The 26,209-nt window shown below is 43.5% G+C and overlaps 1 protein-coding gene across 4 annotated transcripts; it reads right to left on the bottom strand.

Moving 5' to 3' along the window:
• Positions 1–14,527: 14,527 nt before the first annotated feature.
• On the bottom strand, positions 14,528–25,805 carry ZNF121 (zinc finger protein 121). 4 transcript variants are annotated; one of them, XM_045546997.1, is made up of 6 exons: positions 25,764–25,805; positions 25,378–25,461; positions 19,262–19,349; positions 17,513–17,598; positions 16,920–16,997; positions 14,528–16,143 (listed from the first exon to the last, which is right to left on the bottom strand). In XM_045546997.1, the coding sequence occupies exons 5-6, from the start codon at positions 16,920–16,922 to the stop codon at positions 14,953–14,955; spliced, it is 1,194 nt and encodes a 397-aa protein (XP_045402953.1). In that variant the 5' UTR covers positions 16,923–16,997; positions 17,513–17,598; positions 19,262–19,349; positions 25,378–25,461; positions 25,764–25,805; the 3' UTR covers positions 14,528–14,952. The 4 variants fall into 4 exon arrangements, with proteins under 4 accessions (XP_045402953.1, XP_045402944.1, XP_045402925.1 ...); XM_045546988.1 differs by having other exon boundaries at positions 17,513–17,593; XM_045546969.1 differs by lacking the exon at positions 19,262–19,349.
• Positions 25,806–26,209: the final 404 nt, after the last annotated feature.

The following is a 26,209-nucleotide window of genomic DNA, read 5'->3' as shown; positions in this document are numbered from 1 at the left end:
CCCCGGCTGCATAACCTGGCAGACACGGCAGTTTTTTACAATGTCCTCTGCCGTCTTCTTTTGTGATTTGAATCTGAGTCGTGCCGTGGCCAGCAGCTGTAACACCTTCTTCTTGCCAAGATGCGTTGTCTGGTGCAAGTGCCCTAGTAGGTGATTCCCTAAGGTCTCAGGGACTATCAGGCAATGTTCTCCGTCTTGGAACCAGCCGTCCTTGTTCGGCGTCGCCTGCAGCTTTTCTGTGGCCCACCTTATGTCCGTGCTGGAATAGTCCGGTTGGGGGGCATCTTTCCCATCCCAGGGGGCGGCAAGCTTAGATGCAGAACATCGGTTAGTACCGGCCCTTCCGCAGCCCTTTTTGCCTCAATGTCCGCGGCCCGGTTGCCCCTGGTCTCAAGGGAGTCCCCCCTCTGGTGCCCCGGGGTAGGGACTACAGCCACTGCCTTGGGTAGCAGATTGGCTTCCAGTAATTGGAGTATCTCCGATTTGTGCTTAATTTCCTTGCCTTCAGCTGTAATGAAGCCCCTTTCCCTATAGAGGGCTCCGTGTATATGCACTGTCCCGAAGGCATAGCGGCTGTCAGTATACACCGTCAGCCTCTTCCCCTGGGCCCGACGAAGGGCTTCTGTCAATGCAACCAGTTCAGCCTTCTGGGCCGAGGTCCCCTGTGGAAGGCGTGTGGCCCAGATAAGCCTGCCTTGCTCATCTACTATGGCCGCCCCTGCATACCTGTGTCCGTCCCGGACGAAGCTGCTCCCATCCGTGAACTAGATCAGGTCGCTGTTTGCAAGGGGGCGGTCTCGCAGATCACTCCGGGCCATCTGGGTCTCAGCCAGGATCTCAAGGCAGCTGTGTTCAGGCATTGTTGGCACCGGATCTGGCAGAAGCGTGGCTGGGTTCAGGATGGCAGGAGTCCGGAATCCGATGCGAGGGGCGTCTAACAGAAGTCCCTGGTAGTGAGTCAGCCTCGAGTTTGTGATCCATCATCCCGGCGGCTGCTTCAAGATCCCCTCTATGGCGTGAGGGGTGGTGATGTGCAGACGCTGGCCCAGGGTGAGCTTGTCGGCGTCTTTGACCAGCAAAGCAGTAGCTGCAATGATTCGCAGGCACGCAGGCCACCCTGCTGCCACCGGGTCTAGCTTTTTGGACAGGTACGCTACTGGCCGTTTCCAAGGTCCTAATGTCTGTGTAAGCACCCCCTTGGCTATTCCCTTTCTCTCATCTATAAACAGGTGGAACTCCTTTGTGAGGTCAGGGAGCGCCAAGGCCGGGGCCTCTAACATAGCTTTTTTTAGGGCCCGGAAGGCGTCTTCCATTTGCATAGTCCATTCCCATTTCTGGCCCACTTTACAGCCTTCATATAAGGGCCGAGCTTTTTCTGCAAAACCTGGGATCCAGAGACGGCAGTACCCTACTGACCCCAGGAATTCTCGCACTTCTTGACATGAAGTTGGGGTGGGAATCCCTAACACAGTCTGTTTCATTGCCTCAGTCAGCCATCGCTGACCTCCTTATATTTTATATCCTAGATAAGTGACTTCTTCTTTGCAGATCTGGGCCTTTTTAGCACTGGCCCGATATCCCCGTTCACTTAGCACCCTAAGCAGGTCCTTAGTGCCTTTCAAGCAGGTCTGTGGAGTAGGGGCAGCTAGTAGCAGATCATCTACATACTGCAGCAAAGTCACTTTTGGGTGGTTGGCACGGTATTCACCCAAATCATCATGAAGGGCCTCATTGAACAAGGTGGGTGAGTTCTTAAACCCTTGAGGCAGCCTTGTCCAGGTCAGTTGCCCCTGAATTCCCCTTTCCTCATCTTGCCATTCAAAGGCAAATATTTCCTGGCTGCGCGGGGCTACTGCCAAACTGAAGAAAGCGTCCTTTAAATCCAGGACAGTGTACCAGGTTTGTGTCGGGGGAAGGGTGCTTAGCAGGGTATAAGGGTTGGGAACCGTAGGGTGGATGTCTAGGACCCGCGCGTTGACCTCCCTGAGGTCCTGCACAGGCCGATAATCTTTCCCACCCGGTTTCCTCACTGGCAACAACGGAGTGTTCCAAGCTGACTGGCACTTTCGGAGGATTCCAGCATCTAGAAGCCTTCGAATGTGGGGCATTATGCCCATCTTGGCCTCCTGGGGCATAGGATATTGCCTGACCCGGGCTGGTTCAGCTCCTGGTTTCAGTTCAATATAGAGAGGCGGCCGATGCTTTGCCCATCCTGCTCCCCCTGTCTCAGCCCAGGCTTCAGGAAACTCATGAAGCCAGTAGCTCATTTCCCCTTCCTGATTGATCTTCATGGGCTGATACAGTCGGTACTCGTCTGCCTGAGCCAAGGTCAAGATTTGAGTAACCCGGGGGCTACTGATAAGATTGCCTTTATTATCAGTTATTATTATTCCTTCTTCTTCAAAGTAGATACGGGCCTTTAATTTTGTGAGTATGTCCCTTCCTAATAATGGGGTGGGGCATTCTGGAATGACCATAAAAGCATGACTCACTTGCCCCGAGCTCAAATCTAACTTTCATTGAGTGGTCCATTGGTAGGGCTTAGTTCCAGTCGCCCCCTGTACCCAGCTAGTCTTATTGGATAGTTTTCCAGTAGTTTTGGTAATCACCGAGTATTCTGCCCCTGTGTCCACCAGGAAGCTAACTGGGTTCCCCTCCACTTGCAAAGTTACCCTGGGCTCGGCGAGGGGCACCGAACCCCGTCTTCCCTATTCACTATCTTCTCCTTGCCCTGCTAGTAAGACTCTCTTAGGCGATGCTCTCCTCCCTGGGCCCCCCTTTTTCTTGGGACATTCTCTAGCCCAATGTCCATGCTCCTTGCAGTGGGCGCACTGATCCTTGCCTAGTCTTTCCCTCCAGGGTCGTTCTTTGCCATCTGCCCCTGACTGTCCCCTTCCCATGGCTGCAAGTAGGATCTTAGCCATCTCCTTATTTGCCTTACGTGCCTCACCCACCTGGAACTTCCTATCTTCCTGTCTCATTCTTTCTAACTTTTCTTCCGGCGTCTCTCTATAGTTATAGACTTTTTCCGCCACTTCCAGCAGGTCTTTCAAAGTTTTCTCACTCAGCCTTTCTATTTTTTGCACTTTATGCCTAATGTCCGGGGCTGCCTGGTTAACAAAAGCCATCATTACTGCTGCCTTGCTCTCTTCTGCAGTGGGATCTATGGGAGTGTATTGTCTGAAAGCCTCTATAATCCTTTCTAGATAAGCCGCTGGACTCTCCTCGGGCCCTTGCCGAACATCCCCTACCTTAGCCAAATTGGTCGGCTTCCGTGCCGCCGCCCGGAGACCGGCCATCAGAGTCTGGCGGTAGACCCGGAGACGCTCCCTACCTTCAGCCTCATTGTAGTCCCATGGCGGCCGTTCAAGGGGAAAGGTCTGGTCGATGACCCGAGGGTTGACAGTAGGCCTGCCGTCCTCTCCAGGAACTAACTTTCGAGCCTCCCCCTGGATTCGCTCCCTCTCCTCCGTGGTAAAGAGAACCTTAAGTAACTGTTGGCAGTCGTCCCATGTGGGCTGATGAGTGAAAAGGACAGAATCTAAAAGGTTAATTAGATCTCTCGGATTATCAGAGAAATTTGCATTTTGAGATTTCCAATTATAAAGATCACTGGTGGAGAAGGGCCAGTACTGATGTGCCTGCTCCCCATCCACTCCCAGGGGTCCCACGGCCCTCAAGGGAAGCGCCCTCACTGGTTCAAGATCTGGAGTTTGTCCAGTCCGTTGTCTAGTGCCGTACGCCGGCCCCCCCCGTCGGAGGCCCTGTCCTCCCCTGGGCCACGGGAGCCGCAGGAGCCGCCTGGGCCCCCTGGGCCACCCTGGGATCATAAGGTGGGGGTGTATGCCACTCTAGGTCTATTAAATCTGGATATAGATTAGAGTCTGGCAGCACAGGTGACCCTGTGGGCTGAGGATCCTGCACCCCACTCTTCTTTATCTCTTTGGTAACTAGGGCTTGTGTCTTCTTCCTTGATGCTGGCAGGAGGGCCCTTAGCCAAGGTGGCGGATCCTGGACCAAGTCTTGCCAGACTATAATATAGGGGGCTTGGTCCAGATGACCGTGATGACCAAAGACTATCCCTTTTATTTTTTCAATAAGCTCAGCATCAAATGTTCCTTCCTGTGGCCATCCTACACCGAAGGCTGGCCACTCTGCCTCACACAAAGTGATAAATTTATTTTTCTTTATATCCAAGGAAAGACTGTGTGCCCTTTCCTTAACATTTTTGAAATGATCAATGAGGATAGATAGAGGCGTTGTCTGAGTCTGACCCATGCTCACAAGGGTATCAGGGGAGGGAGTCCACTCAGGTGTCCGCCTGGCTGCGTCCCTCGCGGGAACTTAGGCGCGTCTTGGCTAAGGTGTACCCGTATAAAGCCCGGGCCCGGTCACTCCTTTTTAGGGGAGTGAATCACCGTTATGCCGTACGACGTCGCCACAGAAACGCAGGTTAGGACCCACTCAGATTCCGTAGCCGTAGCCGTGGAACCTCATACAGTCACACTTCATTCACTCAGTCAGACAGACAGACTTTACCTCTTAGAAGGGAGGGTCGATCCGGAGCCATGCTAGGACTCCCACTACGACCCAGTAGAAGAATGTAAATGCACACTTCTGTGGAGTACTCCAAGACTGGGGTGTTACAGTGTATAGACCGACACCAAACACCAGGGCTAGTGAACAGAGGAGGAAGAGCTGCACCCAGAACACTGCACCTTCCAAGACCAGGCGCGTCATAGAAGCGAAAAACACAGACGAGACGACAAAGTAACGACAACGGGGGAACAAAGACAGAATGACAAACAGCGGCCCCGGACTTATCCCCGCTCGGGGGTGCCTCCCGCAACACACAACTTAGCCGGCTACCGTTTGGATTCCTCGTCAAACGGATCCACCTGGTTTCGCCTTTCTAAACACCGTTTCCATCAAGTGGCCCCGGACTTATCTCCCCTCTCAGGAGTGCCTCCCACTGACTACCGAGTGGCCCCGGACTTATCTCCCCTCTCGGGAGTGCCTCCCACTGACTGGAAACCAAAAAAAAAAGCAAAACCAACCGTGGGGGTGACGGACGTCTCCTGTCACTCCCGACCAGCGACCCACCAGCGCGTCCGCCTAAGTCTTCTGCCGATCTCTTTCCAGGGCCCAATCACCTACACCGTACGGATTTCAAGAGTTCCAACTCCTCCTCGGATCCGGATTCTGTTCCGGGGGATTTGGGATCCCGGACGAGCCCCCAAAATGTTAGAGCCAGATTCCCTCGGCCCCGGGAACAGAATGACAGAGTCACTGAGGCTGTAAAAGGCAAATGAGTTTATTGACTAGTTCGAACTAGGGTCCAAGCCCCGAGCACCAACGCAGTGGTCTCTTTCTATGGGCAGGGACCCCGCGCAGCGGGAGTACAGGTCTTTTATATATATATTTTTTTTTTTAGCTCTTTATCGCAACCAAGCGTTAAGCAAGCAAGCCTTGTATACAAAAGCGGACTTTGGCTGTTAGCTATAAGTTAAGCAAGCAGGCCTTGTATACAAAAGCGGACTTTGGCTATTAGCTATAAATTAAGCAAGCAAGCCTTGTATACAAAAGCGGACTCTGGCTGTTAGCTATAAGTTAAGCAAGCCATCACAGAATTAACTAAAATATTGTTTTAGTCCTGTTCTACAAGCCTTTTCTGATTCTGTCTGCAACAAGCGTAATGCCTGAGTGATTGCACTGCAGACAGTCCAAATTTTTAAATCAATAGTCTCACCTTGCTGGTGGGCGACACGAAAGGCCTTAACTACTTGCTGCCAACTATGAAGATTTAGTTGCACTTCTGACTGACATTGAAACCAATAACAATGCTGCTGCACCAGAGCAAATAATTGTTTCAAAGTACTTTCCTTCACTTCCACCCCTACAGAGTGCAAAAGTCCCTGAATTAGTTTTCTATATTTACGTTCTGGTGCTGAGGGGGAATTCCCCATTTTTTCCCGAAAGTCCCCTGTTGGATGCCGCTTACCTATGTCCAAAGGGGTGCCTCTTCAGTCCCTCCGTCCTGAACGACACAGACCCTGCTCGCTGCACCAGTTGTTGCGGCCCGATTGCAGAACGGGGGATGAACACAGAAAGAAACACAGACACACAAAGACGGTACAAGACTGCAGTGCCGAAAGCACCAGTCATTTTATTTTTATACTCCTTTTATCCAGCAGCTACTTCCTGGTACGTGACTATCTTTAGAGCCCTGAGGCGACATGTTCCATTTCTTATGGAAACTGCTCAAGGAAGGCAGACGTTTGCATCTTAACCTTGGACCTCATTACCGTGTGCAGGACAATGAGACATGCCTTGGCTTGTGTGCAAGACCTAAGGCCCTTGGCTATTTGCCATAGGGAACAGTTTGTCTGTTCAATAGGCCATTGACCTCTAGCTCCAGGGAGCATTCAGGAGTCAATAGGCCGTGTCCGGACCTACTGACTTCTGGCCTCAAGGAGTGTTCTGGACCTATTGACCTTTGGACCCAAGAAGCACGTCCAGCTTCGCTGACTCTGGGCTCAAGCCAATTCTTGCCCAGGGACGGTCCCTACAGTAGTTGTATTTAATTTCAAGGAAACCATCATTCTGTTTCCCAGTGACTGCATGTGTTGCATTACCAACTGCAGTGCACAAAGTTTCAATTTCCCCACAGTGTCATCAACACTTGATTTTTTTAATAATATCCATCCTAATAGTTATGAAGTGGTATGTCATTTTGGTTTGATTTGCATTTCCCTAATGTTTAGTGATGTAGAGCACCTTTTCATGCACTTACTGAATGGCTAGATATCTTCTTAAGAAAAACATCTATTCAATGGCTGGGCACAGAGGCTCATACCTGTAATCCCAACACTTTGGGTGGCCAAGGCAGAAGATTCGCTTGAGGCCAGGAGTTTGAGACCAACCTGGGCAACTGGTGAGACCCCGTCTTTACAAAAACCTAAAAAATTAGGTAGGTATGGTGGCACATGGTTGTAGTCCTACCTACTTGTGAGGCTGAGGTGGGAGGATCACTTGAGCCCAGGAGTTGGAGGCTGCAGTGATCTATGATCACACCACTGCACTCCTGCCTGGGAGACAGAGCAAGACCCTCTCTAAAAAAAAAAAGAAAAAGAAAAACGTCTACTCAAGAGCTTTGTCCATTTTTGAATTGGGTTTTGTTGTTTTTGTAGACTTGTCAAAGTTCTAGATATTAATCCCTAATCACATAAGTAATTTGCAAATATTTTCTTCAACATGTGGATTGTATTTTCACTTTTATGGTCCTTTGATGCATACATTTTTTAATTTTGTTGCAGTCCATTTATCTATTTTTTGTTGCCTATGTGTTTGATGTATCATATGCAAGAAATCATTTCCAAATCAAATTTCAAGAAGCTTTTCCCCCTGTTTTCTTCTAAGAGTTTCATAGCTTTAACTCCTACATTTTGGTTTTTTATCCACTTTTGGTTAATATTTCCTATTACATAAGGGTCCAACTCCATTCTTACATACATAGATATCCAGTATTTCTAGCACCATTTCAACCTGCCCCTACCTTTATGGAGGTATAATAAATAAAAATGGTATATTTTTAAGGTGTGCAATATGATGATTTCATATAGGTATATAAATTTTGACATAATTAACACTATAATGGGCCAGGCACAGTGGCTCACACCTGTCATCCCAGCACTTTGGGAGGCCGAGGTGGGAGGATCACTTGAGGGTAGGACTTCAAGAGTAGCCTGGGCAACATAGCAAGACCCTGTGTCTACAAAAACAAAACCTTAGCCAGGCCAGGTGCAGTGGCTCATGCCTGTAATACCAGGACTTTGGGAGGCAAAGGCAAGAGGACTGCATGATGTCAGGAGTTCAAGAGCAATCTGAGCAAGAGAGAGACCCCATCTCTACCAAAAATAGAAAAATCAGCTGCGGGTGATAGCATGTGCCTGTAGACCCAGCAGGATTGCTTGAGCCCAGGAGTTGGGGGTTGCAGTGAGCCATGATGATGCCACTGCATCCTAGCCTGGGCAACAGTAGCTAGAGCTACTGTCCCAAAAAAAAAGAAAAAGAAAAAAAGAAAAAAACCCAAAAAACCTTAGCCAGGAGTGGTGGCACACATCTGTAGTCCTAGCTGCTTGAGAGGGAGTTCTAGGCTGCAGTGAGCTATGATTGTGCCACTGCACTCCAGCCTGAGTGGAAAAACAAGACCCTCTCAGAAAGAAGAAAGAAACCACTGTAAGTTAATTAACACATCCAACACCTCACACAGTTACGTGTGTGTGTGACACAACACCACTTAAGATCTCTTCCCTTGGCAAATTCCAAATACACAATACAGTATTTATTAAACTAAAGTCACTTTGCTGTACATTAACTCCCCAGAACTTACTCATCTTATAACTAAACACCTTTGACCAGCATCCCCCATTTCCCACAGACCCCTATAACAAGCAACATTTAACTCTTTGCTTCTGAGTTGAAATGTTTTCGATTCCATACATACATGAGATTATACACTTTTTGTCTAGTTTATATCACTTAGCATAATGTCCTCCAATTTCATTCATATTGTCACAAGTAGAATTTCCTTCTTTTTATGGATGAATAATATTCTATTACATTTTTATACATTTTCCTTATTTACCAGTCAATGGACACTTATTTTGTTTCCTTATCTTGGCTCTTGGGATTAATGCCACAATGTACATGGGAGTGCACATATCTCTTTCAGATACTCATTCCCTTTGGATGTATACTCATAAGTGAGATTGCTGGATGACATGGTGATTCTAGTTTTAATCTGGTGAGGAACATCCACACTCTTCCTTGATATCTGCACTCCAACACCATTTCCTGAAAAGACTGTCCTTTTCCCATTGAAAAGGGACCTAGCTCAATAATAATGTGATTATATAAAATAGGGTTTATTTCTGGGGTCTCTATTCTATCCCTTTTGCCCATATGCCTACTTTTGATTACTGTATTTTTATAGCAACTTTTGACATTAGGAAGTATGAGTCCACTAATGTTACTCTTTTTCAAAATTTTTGATAGTTGAACTCCATGAGATTCCATATATGCATGACTTCTTTGTTTTTTGTATTTGCTTTGTTTTGCTTTTTGGAGACAGTCTCACCCTATCTTCCTGAGTAGAGTGCCGTGGCGTCATCATAGCTCACTGCAACTCAAACTCCTGGGCTCCAGTAATCCTCCCGGCTCAGCCTCCCAAGTAGCTGGGACTACAGGCATGTGCCACCACACCCACCTCATTTTTCTATTTTTAGTAGAGGCAGAGTCTCACTCTTGCTCAGACTGGTCCTGAACTCCTGAGCTCAAGCAATCCTCCTGCCTCGGCCTCCAAGAGTGGCAGGCTTGTAGGCATGAGCCACCACACTCAGCCTGCATGGTCTCTTATAACCTAATTTCAGAATGACTTACCACTACTTCTGCTGTATTCTGGTGGTTGCACACACCAATCATAGTACAGTGTGAGAGGATGATACAAAGGTGTGAATACCGGGAAGCAGAGTATTAGGGGCCAATTTAGAGGTTGCCTAGCACAGAGAATTTGGCAAGAGCTAACAAAACTACATGTATAATCCAGCAACCCTAATTCTAGGAATTTGACCTGAATGTAAACCTCCAGAAATACAAATACACAGGTTCAAGATAACTAACTGTTGTTAGTAATTGCAAATTTGAATTCTGTAAATCCTTCCATGTAGTAAAGTGGCTGAATATTATCAATAGCTGGTACATCCACAAATAGAGTATCATGCAGCAGTAAACATGGGTGAGGAACGGATCTATGAACTTGAATGGAGTGATTTCTAAGATATACTGTAAAGTGAAAGTGCACACTGCAAATGAGTATCTATAATACAAAATATTTTAAGAAGTGGACAATAATAAAAAGATATACTGATCTATTTATTATGAGTGCAAGGAAAAACAGAGGTTTATTCAGAAAATAGTAAGATTCATTATCTATAGGGATGGATACAAACAGGCCACAGGGAACAGTAAGATGAGAACAAGGTGGAAAGGATATGGGAAGAGAAATCTATTTAGTTCTAATGTTTACAACATACTATTGTGACCCATACTTAATTTTTATTTTATTTTTTTTTTTTTTGAGACAGAGTCTCACTTTGTTGCCCGGGCTAGAGTGAGTGCCGTGGCATCAGCCTAGCTCACAGCAACCTCAAACTCCTGGGCTTAAGCGATCCTACTGCCTCAGCCTCCCGAGTAGCTGGGACTACAGGCATGAGCCACCATGCCCGGCTAATTTTTTTTTTGTATATATATTTTTAGTTGGCCAGATAATTTCTTTCTATTTTTAGTAGAGACGGGGTCTCACTCTTGCTCAGGCTGGTCTCGAACTCCTGACCTCGAGCGATCCACCCGCCTCGGCCTCCCAGAGCTAGGATTACAGGCGTGAGCCACCGCGCCCGGCCCCCATACTTAATTTTTAAAAAATCAAAGGGATAATGCAAAATGAACATGAATTGAACTTTGTATCAAATGCCTAAAAAGTAAACAATGAAAAGAGAAAAAAAAAAGAACTGACTCAAGTTAACTTTTATTATATTTTCTGTGATAATATGAAACTTACCAGTTCACATACTTTATGTGTGCAGCACAATATTTTTAATGATATCCTTTTTTTTTTTTTTTTTGAGATACAGTCTCACTCTGTTGCAGGGGCTAGAGTACCGTGGCATCAGCCTAGCTCATAGCAACCTCAAACTCCTGGGCTCAAGCAACCCTACTGCCTCAGCCTCTTGAGTAGCTGGGACTACAGGCATGCGCCACCACGCTTGGGTTTTTTTCTGTTTTTAGTAGAGATGGGGTCTTGCTCTTGCTCAGGCTGGTCTCAAACTGCTGACCTCAAGCAATCCTCCCGCCTTGGCCTCCCTGAGTGCTAGAATTACAGGCTTGAGCCAACGTGCCTAGCCCCTAAGCAACTTTTAAATGTATTATTTTTACATTATACCCCAAGCTAAAGAACTGTGAATAGAAATCAAATTCTGGTTAGTAGATTTTTTTAAACAGTGGAATATAACAGTATTCTGAGACTAGGATTCAGCGAGTGCTTTTTGCCTGTGATGAAAGAGAGCTACAGACATGGAAAGTTGAAGGCTAGAAATAACCTGGTAGTGTTGCAGTGGAATTAAAGTCGTGCCATGAAATCAAGGTTTAACATGGAAATGGTTTTAATACAGAAACAGATGTTGATGTGTATATATACATATACATGTATCTTTTTTTCCTACCTCTTACATTCAGAGAACCTAGAAGCCAGGGCACTCTAGTACCAAGGAACAGCCCCAGCATACGGAGTGCAGCTTCTAAATAGTATTCTCCATGAAAAAGAACCACAGCTTCTTAGGCTTTCTGATTCCACGGCTGGGGTAAGAAAACTACAAGGTGTACTGGGAACAAATTGTTGAACCAGAAGGTAATGATATGCCTGTGAAATGAGCGTACATTTAAAAAATTTCATAAGCTAGTTTGATGGGGACCCTATTCACTAAATCTGGGAAATTTTGCACATCAAACCAATAGTAGCTATTAAGATAACTGCAACCCATAGAATACATGAGTATGTGCTCCTGTAAGTAAATGGATAAAGGACAAAGGAAAGCTCTTCCTTAGAAAATTCCCAATAAATAAATGTAAAATGAATTATGGAATTAGAAAATCATTTGACAACCACCCCAGCAATAGCTACAGACATACCATGTCATTGCATTTTGCTCTATCATGCTTTGCCAGATTTTTTTTATAAATTGAAGGTCTGTAGCAACCCTATTTTTGAGCAAGTCTATCACACCATTTCTCTAACAGCATGTGCTCACTTCATGTGTTTGCCACATTTTGGTAATTCTTGCAGTATTTCAAAGTTTTTCATTATCGTATTTGTTATGGTGATCTGTGATCTTGTATGATCCTATTGTAATTGTTTTCTGGTACCACAAAATACATCCATATAAGATGGCAAATTTAACCTATAAATGGTATGTTTACACTGCTCCACCACCTGGCCATTCCCTCATCTGTTTCCATCTCCTCAGCCTCCCTTTTCCCTGAGGCACAATATTGAAATTAGGACAATTAATAACCCCACAATGGTCTCTACCAGTTCAAGTGAAAGGAAGAGTTGTATATCTCTTACTTTAAATCAAAAGCTAGGAGTGTTTAGGCTTAGCAAGGCAGGCATACTGAAAGCTGAGACAGGCTGGCCCTCTTGTACCAATCACCCAAGCTATGAAGGTAAAGTTGTTGAAGGAAATTAAAAGTCCTACTCCAATGAACACACAAATAGTTTCAAGGCAAAACTGCATTATCGCTGATATGGAGAAAGTTTTAGTGGTCTAGATAGAAGATCAAACCAACTACAAGATTCCCTTTAAAGCCAACATCTGATCCAGAGCAAGTCCTAAATTCTATTTAATTCTATGAAGGTTGAGAGAGGTGAGGAAGCTGCATAAGACTAGTTTGAAGCTAGCACAGGCTAGTTAAAGGGGTTTAAGGAAACAAGTCATCTTTGTAACATAAAATTGCAAGGTGAAGCAGCAGCTGCTGGTGTAGAAGCTTCAGCAAGTTAACCAGAAGATCTAGGTCAAGATAATTGATGGAGGTAGTCACTCTAACAGAGACGATACAGCCTTACATTTGAAGGACATACCATCTGGGTCTTTCATAGCTAGGTAAGAAAAGTCAATGACTGTCATCAAAGCTTCAGAGGACAGGCTGACTGTCCCGTTAGGGGCCAATGCAACTGATGACTTTAAATGGAAACTAATGCTCATTTAGCATTTCAAAAATCTTAGGGCCATAAAGATTTATTAAGAAATCTACTGGCTGGGCGTGATGGCTCATGCCTACAATCCTAGCACTCTGGGAGGTCAAGGCAGGAGGAGTGTTTGTGGTCAGGAGTTCAAGATCATCCTGAGCAAGAGCGAGACTCTGTCTCTACTGAAAATAGAAAAAATTAGCCAGGCACAGTGGTGTGCCCGTAGTTCCAGCTACTCAGCAGGCTGAGGCAGGACTGGCTTAAGCCCAGGAGCTTGAGGCTGCAGTGAACTATGATCACATCATTGTACTCTAGTGAAGGCAACAGAGGGAGACTCTGTCTCAAAAAGAAAGAAAAAGAAAAAAGAAAGAAATCTACTCCACCTGTGCTCTACAAATGGAACAACAAAGTCTGGATGAAGCACATGTATTAAAAGCAAGGTTCACTGAATATGTCAAACCCACTATTGAGACCCACTGCTCAGATCATTGCTTTCAAAATATTAATATTACTGCTCATTGACAATTTGTAAACCAAGAACTCTGATAGAGATGTACTAGATTAATGTTGTTTTCATGCCTGTTAACCCATCTATTCTGCAGCCCCTGTATCAAGAAGTAATTCTGATTTCCAAGATTTATTATTTAAGAAAGAACATTTCTAAGGCTATAACTGCCACCGATAGTACTTTCTCTGATGGACTGGGGCAAAGCAAAATGCAGACTTCTAGAAATTATTCACCATTCTAGATGCCATTAATTAAAACCCATACTTCCTGGAAGGAGATAAGAATATCAACATTAAGCCAGGAGCAGTGGCACAGGCTAGTAGTCCTAACTACTAGGGAGGTGGAGGCAGGAGGATCACTTGAGGCAGGAGTTCAAGGCTGCAGCATATTATGACTGAGCAGGTGAAGAGCTGCTACACTACAGCTGGCCAACATAGTAAGACTATTCCTAAAAAAATATTTTTTTAAAAAATAGCAACAACAACAAAAAAATCAACATTAACAAGAGTTTGGAATTAATTGATTCCAACCCTCACAGATGACTTTCAGGGTTCAAGACTTTAGTGGAGGAAATAACATATAGATGAAGACATGGTTGAAACAGCAAGAGAACTAGAATTAGACATGTAACCTGGAGATGTGATATGACTGACTGAATTGCTACGATCTCGAAAAAACAGATGAGGCATTGCTTCTTCAGGATGAGCAAAGAAAGTAGTTTGTTTAGATGAAATCTACTCCTAAAGATGTGAACACTGTTGAAATGACAACAAAGGATTTAGAATATTACATAAACTTAGTTGATAAAGCAATAGCAAGACTTGAGAGGACTGACTCCAATGCTGAAAGTTCTACTGTGGGTAAAATGCTAATAAACAGCATTGCATGCTACAGAGAAATCTTTTGTGACAGGAAGAGTTGCTGCAAACTTCACTGCTGTCTTATTTTAATTGTCATACCCACCTCCAACCTTCAGCAACTACCACCCTGATCAGTCAGCAGCCATCAACATTGAGGCCGGACCCTCCACCAGCAAAAAGATTATGGCTCACTGAAGGCTCAGATGATCATTAACATTTTTTAGCAATAAAAACATTTTAAAATTAAGGTATGTATGTTGGTTTTTTAGACATAATGCTGTCACACACTTAATAGACCACAGTACAGAGTAAACATGACTTACATGTGCTGAGAAACCAAAAAATTTGTGACTCACTTTATTGCAACATTTACTTTATTGTAATTGTCTGGAAACAAACCTTCAATATTTCTAAGACATGCCTGTGATCTCACATATTTAGTAAGACCCAAGGAAACTGGTGAAGGCTTTCCCTGTTTCCTACACCACATGGCTCCAGGTAAGTTCTTAAATGCTGCATTGTGATCAGATTCCAATGCCTTGAGAAAAAAATGCGTATTCTTAAAACTAAAAACAAATAAAACCCAGATAGATTCTAATAGCTCTCCTACAGTCCCAAAATGCACAGGGGATCTTGAGACTGTGAGTTCTTTCATGTCTTAGAAGTGGATGGGGATACCTGAAGACTTTCCCACATTCTTTATGCCAAGAATACTCAAAACTGTGAATTCAAATATGATAATTAAAGTATGAGAAACTCCTAAAGGATTTTCTGCATTCCTTTCATTCAAAGAGTTTTTCTTCAGTGTGTGTTTTTAAGTGTTTAGTTAGTAAATAAAACCTGTTGTAGGCTTTCCCACATTCTGTACATTTATAAGGTTTCTCTCCAGTGTGAATTATAACGTGTTTCTGAAGGTGTGAAGAAGCACGGAAGGTTTTGCCACACTCCTTACATATATATGGTTTCTCTCCAGTATGTGTTCTTATATGTTCGATAAGCTGTGAAGATGTAGCGAAGGATTTCCCACATTCCTTACATTCATATGGCTTCTCTCCAGTGTGAGTTTTTATATGATTATGTAGGCTTGAGGAAACAGTGAAGGCTTTCCCACAGTCCTTACATTTATAGGGTTTGATTCCAGTGTGAATTCGAACGTGATTCTTAAGGCATGAGGAACTTCTAAAGGATTTTCCACATACCTTACATTCAAAGGGCTTCTCCTCCGTGTGAGTTTTAAAATGTTCAGTTAGTAGATAAAGCCTATTGTAGGCTTTCCCACATTCATTACATTCATAGGGCTTCTCTCCAGTGTGTGTTCGTACGTGCTTAGTAAGGCCTGAGCGCCCAGTGAAAGCTCTTCCACATTCCTTACATTCATAGGGTTTCTCTCCAGTATGAATTCTTACATGTTCCACTAGGTGTGAAGAACCCGTGAAACATTTCCCACATTCCTTACATTCATAGCGTTTCTCCCCAGTGTGGGTTCGCATGTGACTGTTAAGGTATGAAGAACATCGGAAGAATCTTCCACATTCCTTACATTCGTAGGGTTTTTGTGCAGTATGCATTGGAAGAGACACAGCATGGCTTGTGGAGTACGTGAAAGCTCCCCCACATGGTTCTTGCTCAAAGAGTTTTTCTCCATCATGAGTAATCTCATGTGCCTGAAGGTATGACTGATTAACAAAAGCTTGCTCATATTCACCGCATGCAAAGGACTTGTCTCCCAAGCACATTCCCTGGTGAACATCTGGTGACAGGCTGAAGGCTTTTCTACACTGAGTCAACAAAGAAAGTTTCTCTCCAGTAGGAGTTTTCTTGTGCAGAGGAGGAGAGTTCTCTCCATTCTCATTACTGTCATAAGTGTTTCTTGTATTTTCAGTTACCATGTATGTCGTAAGGCATGAGTGTTCACTGAAGACATCTCCAGGCTGTTCACAGTCACAGAGTTCCCCGGCATGGTGGCCTTCTGCCTATTGATGAAGGGATGAATGATGATTAAAGGATTTTTGAGACTTATTAATAGATCCCACCCATCTAAAATCAGATACAATATGATGATTATAATTTTTGCCATTTTTCATTACATGCATACAATTGCTACCCTGTGGGTTCCTTACAAGTTGAATGAAAAAACCCTTCTGTAAGAATCTTGTGCCATCTCCTCTAACCCTGAAAAGATTCCTGTATGTTTTCAGCAAATTATTTTTAAAATCTCATTATCTAGCTATGTATGTGGTAATCTGTACTTGTACCAAGATAGGATTGGGGTATCCCGTAAGTTCATAATATTTAGAATATCCCTCTAGAGACATTCTTCCCCCATGGGTCAATGTTACTTCTCTCAATTATCTCTCATTTGTGTTCATTTTCTACAATGGAATTCCCAATCTTTTTTTTTTTTTTTTTCTTTTGAGACAGAGCCTTACTCTGTTGCCTGGGCTAGAGTGCAATCCTCACTCAAGCGATCCTCCTGCCTCAGCCTCCCGAGTAGCTGGGACCACAGGCATGTGCCACCATGCCCGGCTAATTTTTTCTATATATATTTTTAGATGCCCATATAATTTTTTTCTATTTTTAGTAGACATGGGGTCTGGCTCTTGCTCAGGCTGGTCTCGAACTCCTGAGCTCAAACCATCCGCCCACCTCGGCCTCCCACAGTGCTAGGATTACAGGCATGAGCCACCGCACCCGGCCCCCAATCTTTTCTTGAGTGTGGTAAATAAGAAATCTCCCTTATTAATCTTACCATTTGCAGGCAATTTGATGTTTTTAGCCAAAAAATATCCTGCTGAAGTTCAGATACTTTTTGGTTTAAGTTGCCATTCTGAAGTAAAAAAAAAATAAAAAATAAAAAAAAATACGGATTTACACAGTAAAACGGTAGATTAAATAAATTAAAAATGATAAAGCTCATTTGTATTTTTCATATTAAATGCACTAAAAAAAATTAAGTAAATATAGATTGGATCAGTTTGGCCATGTCTAATATGTGCAAATCATAAGGGTCAAAATTTATTAATTTGTTGAATAATCTATTCCACAGAATTTAAAGAAGATGGTGAACAGAAACAGTATTATCAGGGAAAGAAAGCACTCCATCTGGACAATAAGCATACATTAAAAACATAAACTAAAAAAAAAAAAAAAAAGAGATCTTTTGTGAAATCATAGGAAAGTCTGGCATAAATGAAAAATTAATGAATATGGGAAAGTGAAGATAGCCCACAACTTCTGAGTCCCTCATGTTCTGTGACAAAGTACATCTTAAGAAAGTTCCCTTGTTACACTTTCAAACATATTGAAATTCTCATTGCCCAGGGATGATCTCTACAAACTTACCTTGGAGATCTCCTCTTGGCAATGTGCTCAATTCCTCTTCCTCCAACCAAGAGATCAGACTGGGTTTGAACAGCTGATATTCTGTACTGAGAGAAAGACACATCAGTGGAAATGGCTCATGCAAAATATAGCAAACCTATCCATGAAACAGGAATTACATTTCTAAGAAAAGCAGTTAAATTATTTCAAAGGACTTCAAAGTATATGTACCTCATTTTTCTGTATCCTAAAGAGACTGGTTATCTCTGACCCCAGACACCCACCATTCAGGCTTAAATACACATTTAAAAATGATTAAGATGTTGATTCAAATATGAAATAACCTAAGTGTAAAATAGATCTTCATTTTCATGAAAAACCTACTATACCCTCTGTGGTTCTCAATTTAGGAGTGAATCAGACTCATCTGGAGGGCTTGTTAAAATGCAAACAGGACCCAAAAAGATTTTCTGATTCATTATGTCAAGGGTGGAATATGCAAACCTACGTTTCTAATAGAATGACAATGGTGCTATTGATCCTTGGACCACATTTTGAAAACTAGCACACTAGATTAAAACCATTAGTGCAGTGACTATGTCTTGTTACTTTCCACTGTTTTCAGATTTCATGTCACTGACCCTGGAACACAGTAATAATATGTATGGGTTCCACGGGAGGCTATAAGGAATGACGGTCTTATCTACTAATGCCAGGGTTCTTATAGTTCTCCAGCATCACGTCTCTGTATAGGATTTTCTAACTTTGATCCAATAAAATCCACTCTTCTTAGGTGAACTCTACAACCACATTGTCAAAAGTCCTAAATCATCACACACATGCTGGTTTGAGTGCTGCCACATGTCATCAATGTTCACTGACAATGAGAAAGAGGAACCCAATGCCTATACAGGGTTGTAAGGGCTCCCACTGTCTACCCCAGGGTTTAGTGCTCCTAGGAACTTTATCTGCACTCACTATTGATCTCCACCAGTTATATGGCTTTCATGGCACCTCTAACACATGAACTTAATCTCCCAACTAGACTAGCTCTTCTCATCTTATTTCCCTCTATTGCAGCACGCTCCTGAGCATATTACAAACACGTGATAAACTGATGTATCAATAAATTCCTTAAGAAAAGGAAGGACACTTTCTTCTTCCTTACCGTGCGTCTGAGCACTCTGCAAAATAAGAAACATGCACTTGGCACCATGAGGGTCAAATTAACAAGCAATTACTGAAATATTGGGATGATTTTCAAGGTAATACCTAACCAATATACAGCCTTGACTTCATCAGTAAATTCAACAGGGGACTCAAAGTCTTTGAGGCTTTATTTGCTTTAAGAGGCTCTGGAGGCCGGACACGGTGGCTCACCCCTGTAATCCTAGCATGGTGGGAGGATCACTGTAGGTCAGGAGTTCGAGACCAGCCTGAGCAAGAGCGAGACCACGTCTCTACTAAAAATACAAACAAATTAGCTGGACAACTACAAATATATAGAAAAATTAGTTGGGCACGGTGGCACATGCCTGTAGTCCCAGCCACTCGGGAGGCTGAGGCAGGAGGATTGCTTGAGCCCAGGAGTTTGAGCTTGCTGTGAGCAAGGCTGACGTCATGGCACTCTAGCCCGGGCAACAGGGCTCTGAAGACTCTGTCTCCAAAAACAAACAAGCAGCTCTGGAGACATGTCCATCTAGAAGGAAATGTGTCTACCAAGTGGATGCAAAGCTTGTCATTTTTAATAAGAATACATTTTTGGCATACCGGATATCAATTAATCAGTTGGCCATCATCCTCGTGGCCTGTATATTTTCTTCATGAAGGCAAAAGATTAGAACCCTAGAAAGATGACCTGGAAAGAAAGAAGGCATGAGAACCCAGAGATGACTATAATTTCCACATTCACATATTTGGAAGTTACTCCATCCTAGTATGAAATTCCCAGGTAATCCTGCACAATCTAAAATACACACACACAGATAACCTGCTGCCACCATACAATGGCAGAATAGACTGTCTCATCTAATGTCAGAGACAGGAATGGTGAGCTATTGCCCATCAGGAAAAGGGCAACAATCTCCATTTAAAGGTAAGGAAACTTAAGTCCTGAGAAATGTGACTCTTCATTTGCCCAAGGTGATGATACTTATGAAGGAGATTAGGCAGCACCTCTTCCCAAAGCACACGTTCCCAGTGGCTGACTTACAAAACAGCAATCTCTGGCCCACCCCAGCATCTATGAAACAAACCAGGAGCATGACTGCTCAGGCCCAGACCATGGGACTCTATTGTATAACGGGGACCTGAGGCAGAGTCTCTTAAAAAGAACAACAGAACTTACCATGGGACAAAAATCAATTGCTGCCATCCTGCACAGCTGACAGCGAACACTGCTTTCCTTGATGCCAAGAACACTTCAGGGCAACTTATGAACCTAAACGGATGGCACAATCGCCATTCCTCTTGATACAGGAATATCTACAGTCCTACTGCATATTAATCACTGATCAACAAGCATCACACCACACATTAGCATTCTCTCTACAGATAATATATGTGATACCTACTAAAAGCAGAGTACTCCACGAGTATTGGTAATTATCAATGACCATTTACTGAAAAACAGTATTATGTCAGATGTCTCAGTAGGAACCTTACACGTATAAGCTCACTTAATTATCACAACAGCCCTTCACAATAGATATTATCCCTATTTAATAGCTAACTTCCCCCCACACACACCCCTCCTCCCTGCCGCCGATTCAGATAACACTAATAGATCCAACATCAGAAACTTAGGAAATGCTGAACCAGGACTTGTATGCAGATTAGTTTGCTTAAAACTCTGAACTCCTGGCTGGGAACGGTGGCTCCAACTGTATTCCTAGCACTCTGGGAGGCCAAGGTGGGAGGATCGCTTGAGGTGAGGAGTCCAAGACCAGCCTGAGCAAGAGTGAGACCCCACCTCTACAAAAAATAGAAAAATTAGCCGAGCATTGTAGCACGCACCTGTAGCCCCAGCTACTCAGGAGGCTGAGGCAGGATGATCACTTTGAATCCAGGACTTTGAGGCTGCAGTGAGCTATGATGATAGCACTGCACTGTAGCCCTTGGTGACAAACACAGACTATGTCTCAAAAAATAAAAGAGTCTGAATTCCCAAGGTTGCTGTTATGCCCACACATGACTAAAAGTAGGTCTAGAGGCCAGGTACAGTGGCTCACACCTGTAATCTTAGCACTCTAGGAGGCCAAGGCAGGAAGATCCCTTGAGTTTAGGACTTCGAGACCAGCTTGAGCAAGAGTGAGACCCCGTCTCTACTAAAAAGAGAAAAATTAGCTGGGCGTTGTGGTGTGCGCCTGTAGTCCCAGCTACTCAGGAGGCTGAGGCAGAAGGATCTCTTGAGCCCAGTAGGGCCACGGCACTCTAGCCCCGGGCAACAGAGTGAGACTCTGTCTAAAAAAAAAAAAAACCAAACCCAAAAATAATGAAAGAAAAATAATGAAGACCAGAGCAAAAATAAATTAAGACTAGGCCAGGCACAGTGGCTCACACCTGTAATCCCAGCACTTTGTGAGGCTGAGACAGGAGGATCACTTGAGCTCAAGAGTTCCGTTATCAGCCTGAGCAATATGGCAAGACCCCATGTGCACAAAAAATAGAAAAATTAGGCAGGCATAGTGGCATGTACCTGCAATCCCAGCTACTCAGAAGGCTGAGCCAGGAGGATTGCTTGAGCCCAGAAGTTTGAGATTGCAGTGAGTTGTGACAATGCCACCGCACTCTAGTCCAGGCAACAGGGTGAGACCCTGTCTCCAAAGACAAAAAAACCAGACTTAAAAAAAGAAAAAAAAAAAAAAGAATGAAATGAAAAGTTGACTTTTTGAAAAGATAAAAATCAACAAATCTTTAGCTAGACTAAAAAAAGAAAAAAGACCCAAAGAAATGAAATCAGAAAGAAAAAGGAAATGTAACAAGAAAGACCACAAAGTAAAGACAGTAAAACCACAGAAGAAAAACTCATTAGGGACTATTATGAACTACATGCCAATAAATTGGAGAATCTGGAAAAAAATGGATAAATTTTTGGACACATACAAGATTGAACGATGAATAGAAAACCTCAACAAACCAGTAACAAGTAATGACACTGAATCCATAATGAAGTCTCCCATTAAAGTAAAGCACAGGAACTGAGGCTTCACTGCTAAATTCTACCGAACATTTGAAAAACTATTACCAATTCTATTAAAATTTTACAAAAATTGATGAGCCAAGAATACTTCCAAACTCTTTCTATGAGGCCAGCGTTACCCTGATACTTACACCAGACAAGGGCACAACAAAAATAGAGAACTACAGGCCAATATCACTGCTGAACATAGATGTAAAAATCCTCAACAAAATATTAGCAAAATGAATTCAACAACATATTAAAAAGATCATTCACCATGATCAAGTGGGATTCATCTCAGGGATGCAAGGATGGTTCACACACAAATCAATAAACATGATACATCACATTAAGAGAATGAAGAACAAAAATCAAACGGTCATTTCAATAGATGCTGAAAAAGCATTTGATAAAATGCAACATCCCTTTGTGATAAAAACCCTCAAAAAACTGGGTATAGAAGGAACATACCACAAAATAAAAAAGGCCATGGGGGATGTGGGATGGGACATGTGGGATGGATAACAAACCCACAGCCAACATTATACTGAACAGGAAAAAACTGAAAGCCTTTCCTTTAAGGTATAGAATAAGACAAGGACACCGATCTTCACCACTTTTATTCAACATAATACTGGAAATTCTGGCCAGAGCACTTAGGCAATAGAAAGAAATAAAGGGCATCCAAATTGAAACGGAAGAAGTCAAATTAGCCTTGTTTGCAAATAACATGGTCTTATATTTAGGAAAACCTAAAGCCTCCACCAAAAACTGTTAGAACTGGTAAAGGAATCTTCAGTGAAGCTGCAGGACACAAAGCCAACACACAAAAATTGGCAGCATTTATACACACCAACAGTGAACAATCTGAAAAAAGAAATCTCAAGAAAGCAATCACAGCAGGGGGCGGTGGCTCATGCCTATAATCCCAGCACTCTGGGAGGCCGAGGCGGTCGGATCCTTTGAGCTCACGAGTTCGAGAAAAGCCTGAGCAGGAGCGAAACCCCGTCTCTACTAAAAATAGAAAGAAATTAGCTGGACAACTAAAAATATATATATAGAAAAAATCAGCCAGGCATGGCGGTGGCATGCCTGTAGTCCCAGCTACTCGGGAGGCTGAGGCAGGAGGATTGCTTGAGCCCAGGAGTTTGAGGTTGCTGTGAGCTAGGCTGATGCCACGGCACTCTAGCCTGGGCAACAGAGTGAGACCCTGTCTCAAAAAAAAAAAAAAAAGAAAGAAAGCAATCACACTTACAAACAGCTACAACAAATATAAAATACCTAGGAATCAATTTAACCATGGATGTGAAAGATCTATACAAGGAAAACTATAAAACAGTAAAGAAAGAAACCGAAGAGGACACAAAAATGTGGAAAGCTATTTCACACTCATGGAATGGAAAAATTAATATTGTGAGAATGACAATACTACCCAAAGCAATCTACATTCAATGACATCTCTATCAAAATACCATTAGCATTCAACAGAAATAGAAAAAATAATCCTAAAATTTGTATGTAACCACAAAAGACCAAAGCACTCCTAAGCAAATCTTGTCATATGCAGCAACATGGATGGAACTGGAGATCATTATGTTAAGTATAATAAGGCAAGCACAGAAAGACAAATACCACGTTTTCATTCATATGTGGAAGTTAAAAAAGTGATCTCATGAAGATAGAGAGGGATGAAGAGAGGTTTATTAATGGTTACAAATACGGTTTGGCAGAATAAATAAGAACTGGTGTTTGACAGATCAGTAGGGTGACTATAGTTAACATTAACTTATTGTACATTTCAAAACAGGTAGAGGAGAATATTTCAAATGTTGCTAGCATAAAGACAAATATTTAAGGTGATGAATATTCCAATTATGCTGATTTGATTATATCAAATTATCACGTGTACTCTAAAAAATATATATCTATTATGTATCAATAAAAAAATTAAGGGGTGCGGTGGCTCATGCCTGCAATATTAGCACTCTGGGAAGCTGAGGCAAGAGGATCACTTGAGGTCAGGAGTTCAAGACCAGCTTGAGCAAGAGTAGAAAAATCAACCAGGCATGATGGCTTATGCCTGTAGTCCCAGCTATTTAGGAGGCTGAGGCAGGAGGATCGCTTGAGCCCAGGAGTTTGAGATTGCAGTGAGCTAGGGTGACGCCACAGCACTCGCCTGTGTAACAGAGTGAGACTTCTGTCTCAAAAGAAAAAAAGAATTAAATAAAGAATTATATAAAGTAGAGAGTGGGAGATTCAGGAGCCAGTTTCTGTGGGTTCAGTTGTCTGGATCATATAAAGATAATCCCCTCCAATATGTCACTCCAAGTTACTGCATCTACCACCAGAAAAGAGGCACAACACTCTGTAAACCTTTTGAATTTTGGAGGTGACATATACAACATTTGAATGTGCTTTAATGCCCCATACAGTCAGCTGTAAGCCTTCTAATTTCAATGGATTGGAGCAAGTTCAGGCTGCAGTAAAAGCTTCTCAAGCACTTGATCCACCTTTATCCAGCAGACCCAATGATACTCAAAGTGTCCGTGGTCAATAGGATACTGTTGGAAGCTTCTGGCAAGCATCAATATGAGAGAGCACAGCCCTCTAGTATTTTAGAGGAAATGTATGCCCTCTTCTGCAGGTAACTTTTTCTTTTGAGTAACAGGTTGTGGCCTGCCACCAGCAGTGACTAAGGCAGTGAAGTCACCATGAAGTGACTAAGGCAGAGTTACGCTGACATCTTATGGCCCCACAAGCATAAAATACTATCAGCCCTTATCAGTGTTTGCCAACCTATCCCATGGACCCAACTACAAGTTTATAGGCAATAGCATGAATGAAGGAATATTTAAACACACCATGAGAACACAATCAGAAATATCTGATTGTGTGACTTTCTAAGAAAAGGTGTGACTCTTCAAAAGTCAATGTAATAGACAATAATGACTATTCTAGGTGAAAAAACAATAAAATCCATAAACAATTGCAATGCATAAAACTTGAATGGACCTTTGATCCAAAACACCCACCAATGTATGTTGGAAAAAAGTGGAGAATTTCAGTTATTACACAAAGTCGACATTAGATGACAGTATTATTTTTAATTTTCTTAGGTAAAATACTAGTATTGTGGTTTTATTAGGGCAATGTCTTTACCTTTGTAAGATGCATTACCAGGCATTTAAAGGTCAAATATCCCGTATGCAATTTATGCTCAACCTACACTCAAATAATAGTTCTCCATAAAACGTATTTATCTATCTGAGGAACAAACAAACACAATGCTAAAATTCTATCATAAGGGGTATTCCTTGTACTGAACGTTCACATTTGCCTTAAGTTCAGATTTTTAGTGCAAGCATGCTGTTAACAATGAATTCGATTACCCTAGTAATAAAGCCTCTATTCTTTCTTCCTGGAGGCCCCTATTTTTAAGCTTTGTGGGGACGTACAGGCCTAAGAACTTCAGATGAAGAGAACAGCTGAGTATTCCTGCTTGTCTTTAATGGAAAAGCTTGTAGTCTGCATGTTTATATTCATATACAGAAACACAACTAAGAATCTGTATTATTTTTCTATCCGAACATAATACGTCAAAAATAAAGGACAACAAGACAACGCCAAATTCTCAGATGAAAACACTCTTTAACAAAAAAACAGAAGCAGAGGCCCCCACTGAACCAACTTTCTACCAAGTACTTACCAGGAACACGCCAGAATCGCCAGGTTCCTGAGGTGGGAGAACAGAGTGAGAGTCCACCTGACTCGAACGGCGGAAATTCTTTTCCTTTTGGGGAAAGAAAAAATTCACAAACGTTGCTTTGGAGGCTTTGGAAAAGGAGAGCAAAGCGGATGAAAACATCGCACCGACGCAGAGTTACAGCAGTTCCCCCGACCCAGCTCCCCGCGGCGACCCGGGGCCGAGAGGCCTCCTGGAACTGGCCGCGCCGGGAGGACCCGCTGCCCGGCGGACGCGAGTTGAGCGGGCCAGGCCTCTCTATGCGGAGGCCCCTCGGCAGCCTCGCCCAACTCTCCAAATGATGCCCCCTTGCTACTTCCCGGCCCCAAACGCAAGCACGCGGGACTCACCTAAGCCAGAGCTCACCCCGCCATTATAAAAGCCAAATGGCACAACACGCGCGGAGCCAGCGCCGGAAAAGATGGCGGTGCGCCATGACGTCACTTCCGCCGACTGCCTCGGGCCGGGCGGGGCTCCCGGGCTCGAGCGTCAACCACCCAGGAACCGGCGGAATAGAGAAATGCTTGTTTCCTCCCGCGTAGGTGTCGGTGGGCCCTACGGTTGCCTCAGTCAGGGACCCAGAAGCGGGGCTGGAGCAGAAACAGGCGCGTTGACAAGGGGAGGTTAGGATCACGCCTCCGAGCGGGGCCCACACGCGGGGGCAGGGCTGGAGCTGGGCCCAGGCACAGTCTGGATCGCCCGACTGACTAGAAGGGCCGGTTTTGGGGTGGGGATACACCCAGGATGATGCTCATAAAAAGCTTTTCTGTGTCTCCCTGCTCCCTCCGAGTTCTTA

Source organism: Lemur catta, chromosome 1 (assembly GCF_020740605.2).
Source record: "Lemur catta isolate mLemCat1 chromosome 1, mLemCat1.pri, whole genome shotgun sequence".
In the NCBI taxonomy this organism is placed as follows: domain Eukaryota; kingdom Metazoa; phylum Chordata; class Mammalia; order Primates; family Lemuridae; genus Lemur; species Lemur catta.
This window is presented reverse-complemented; position numbering and strand designations above follow the sequence as displayed.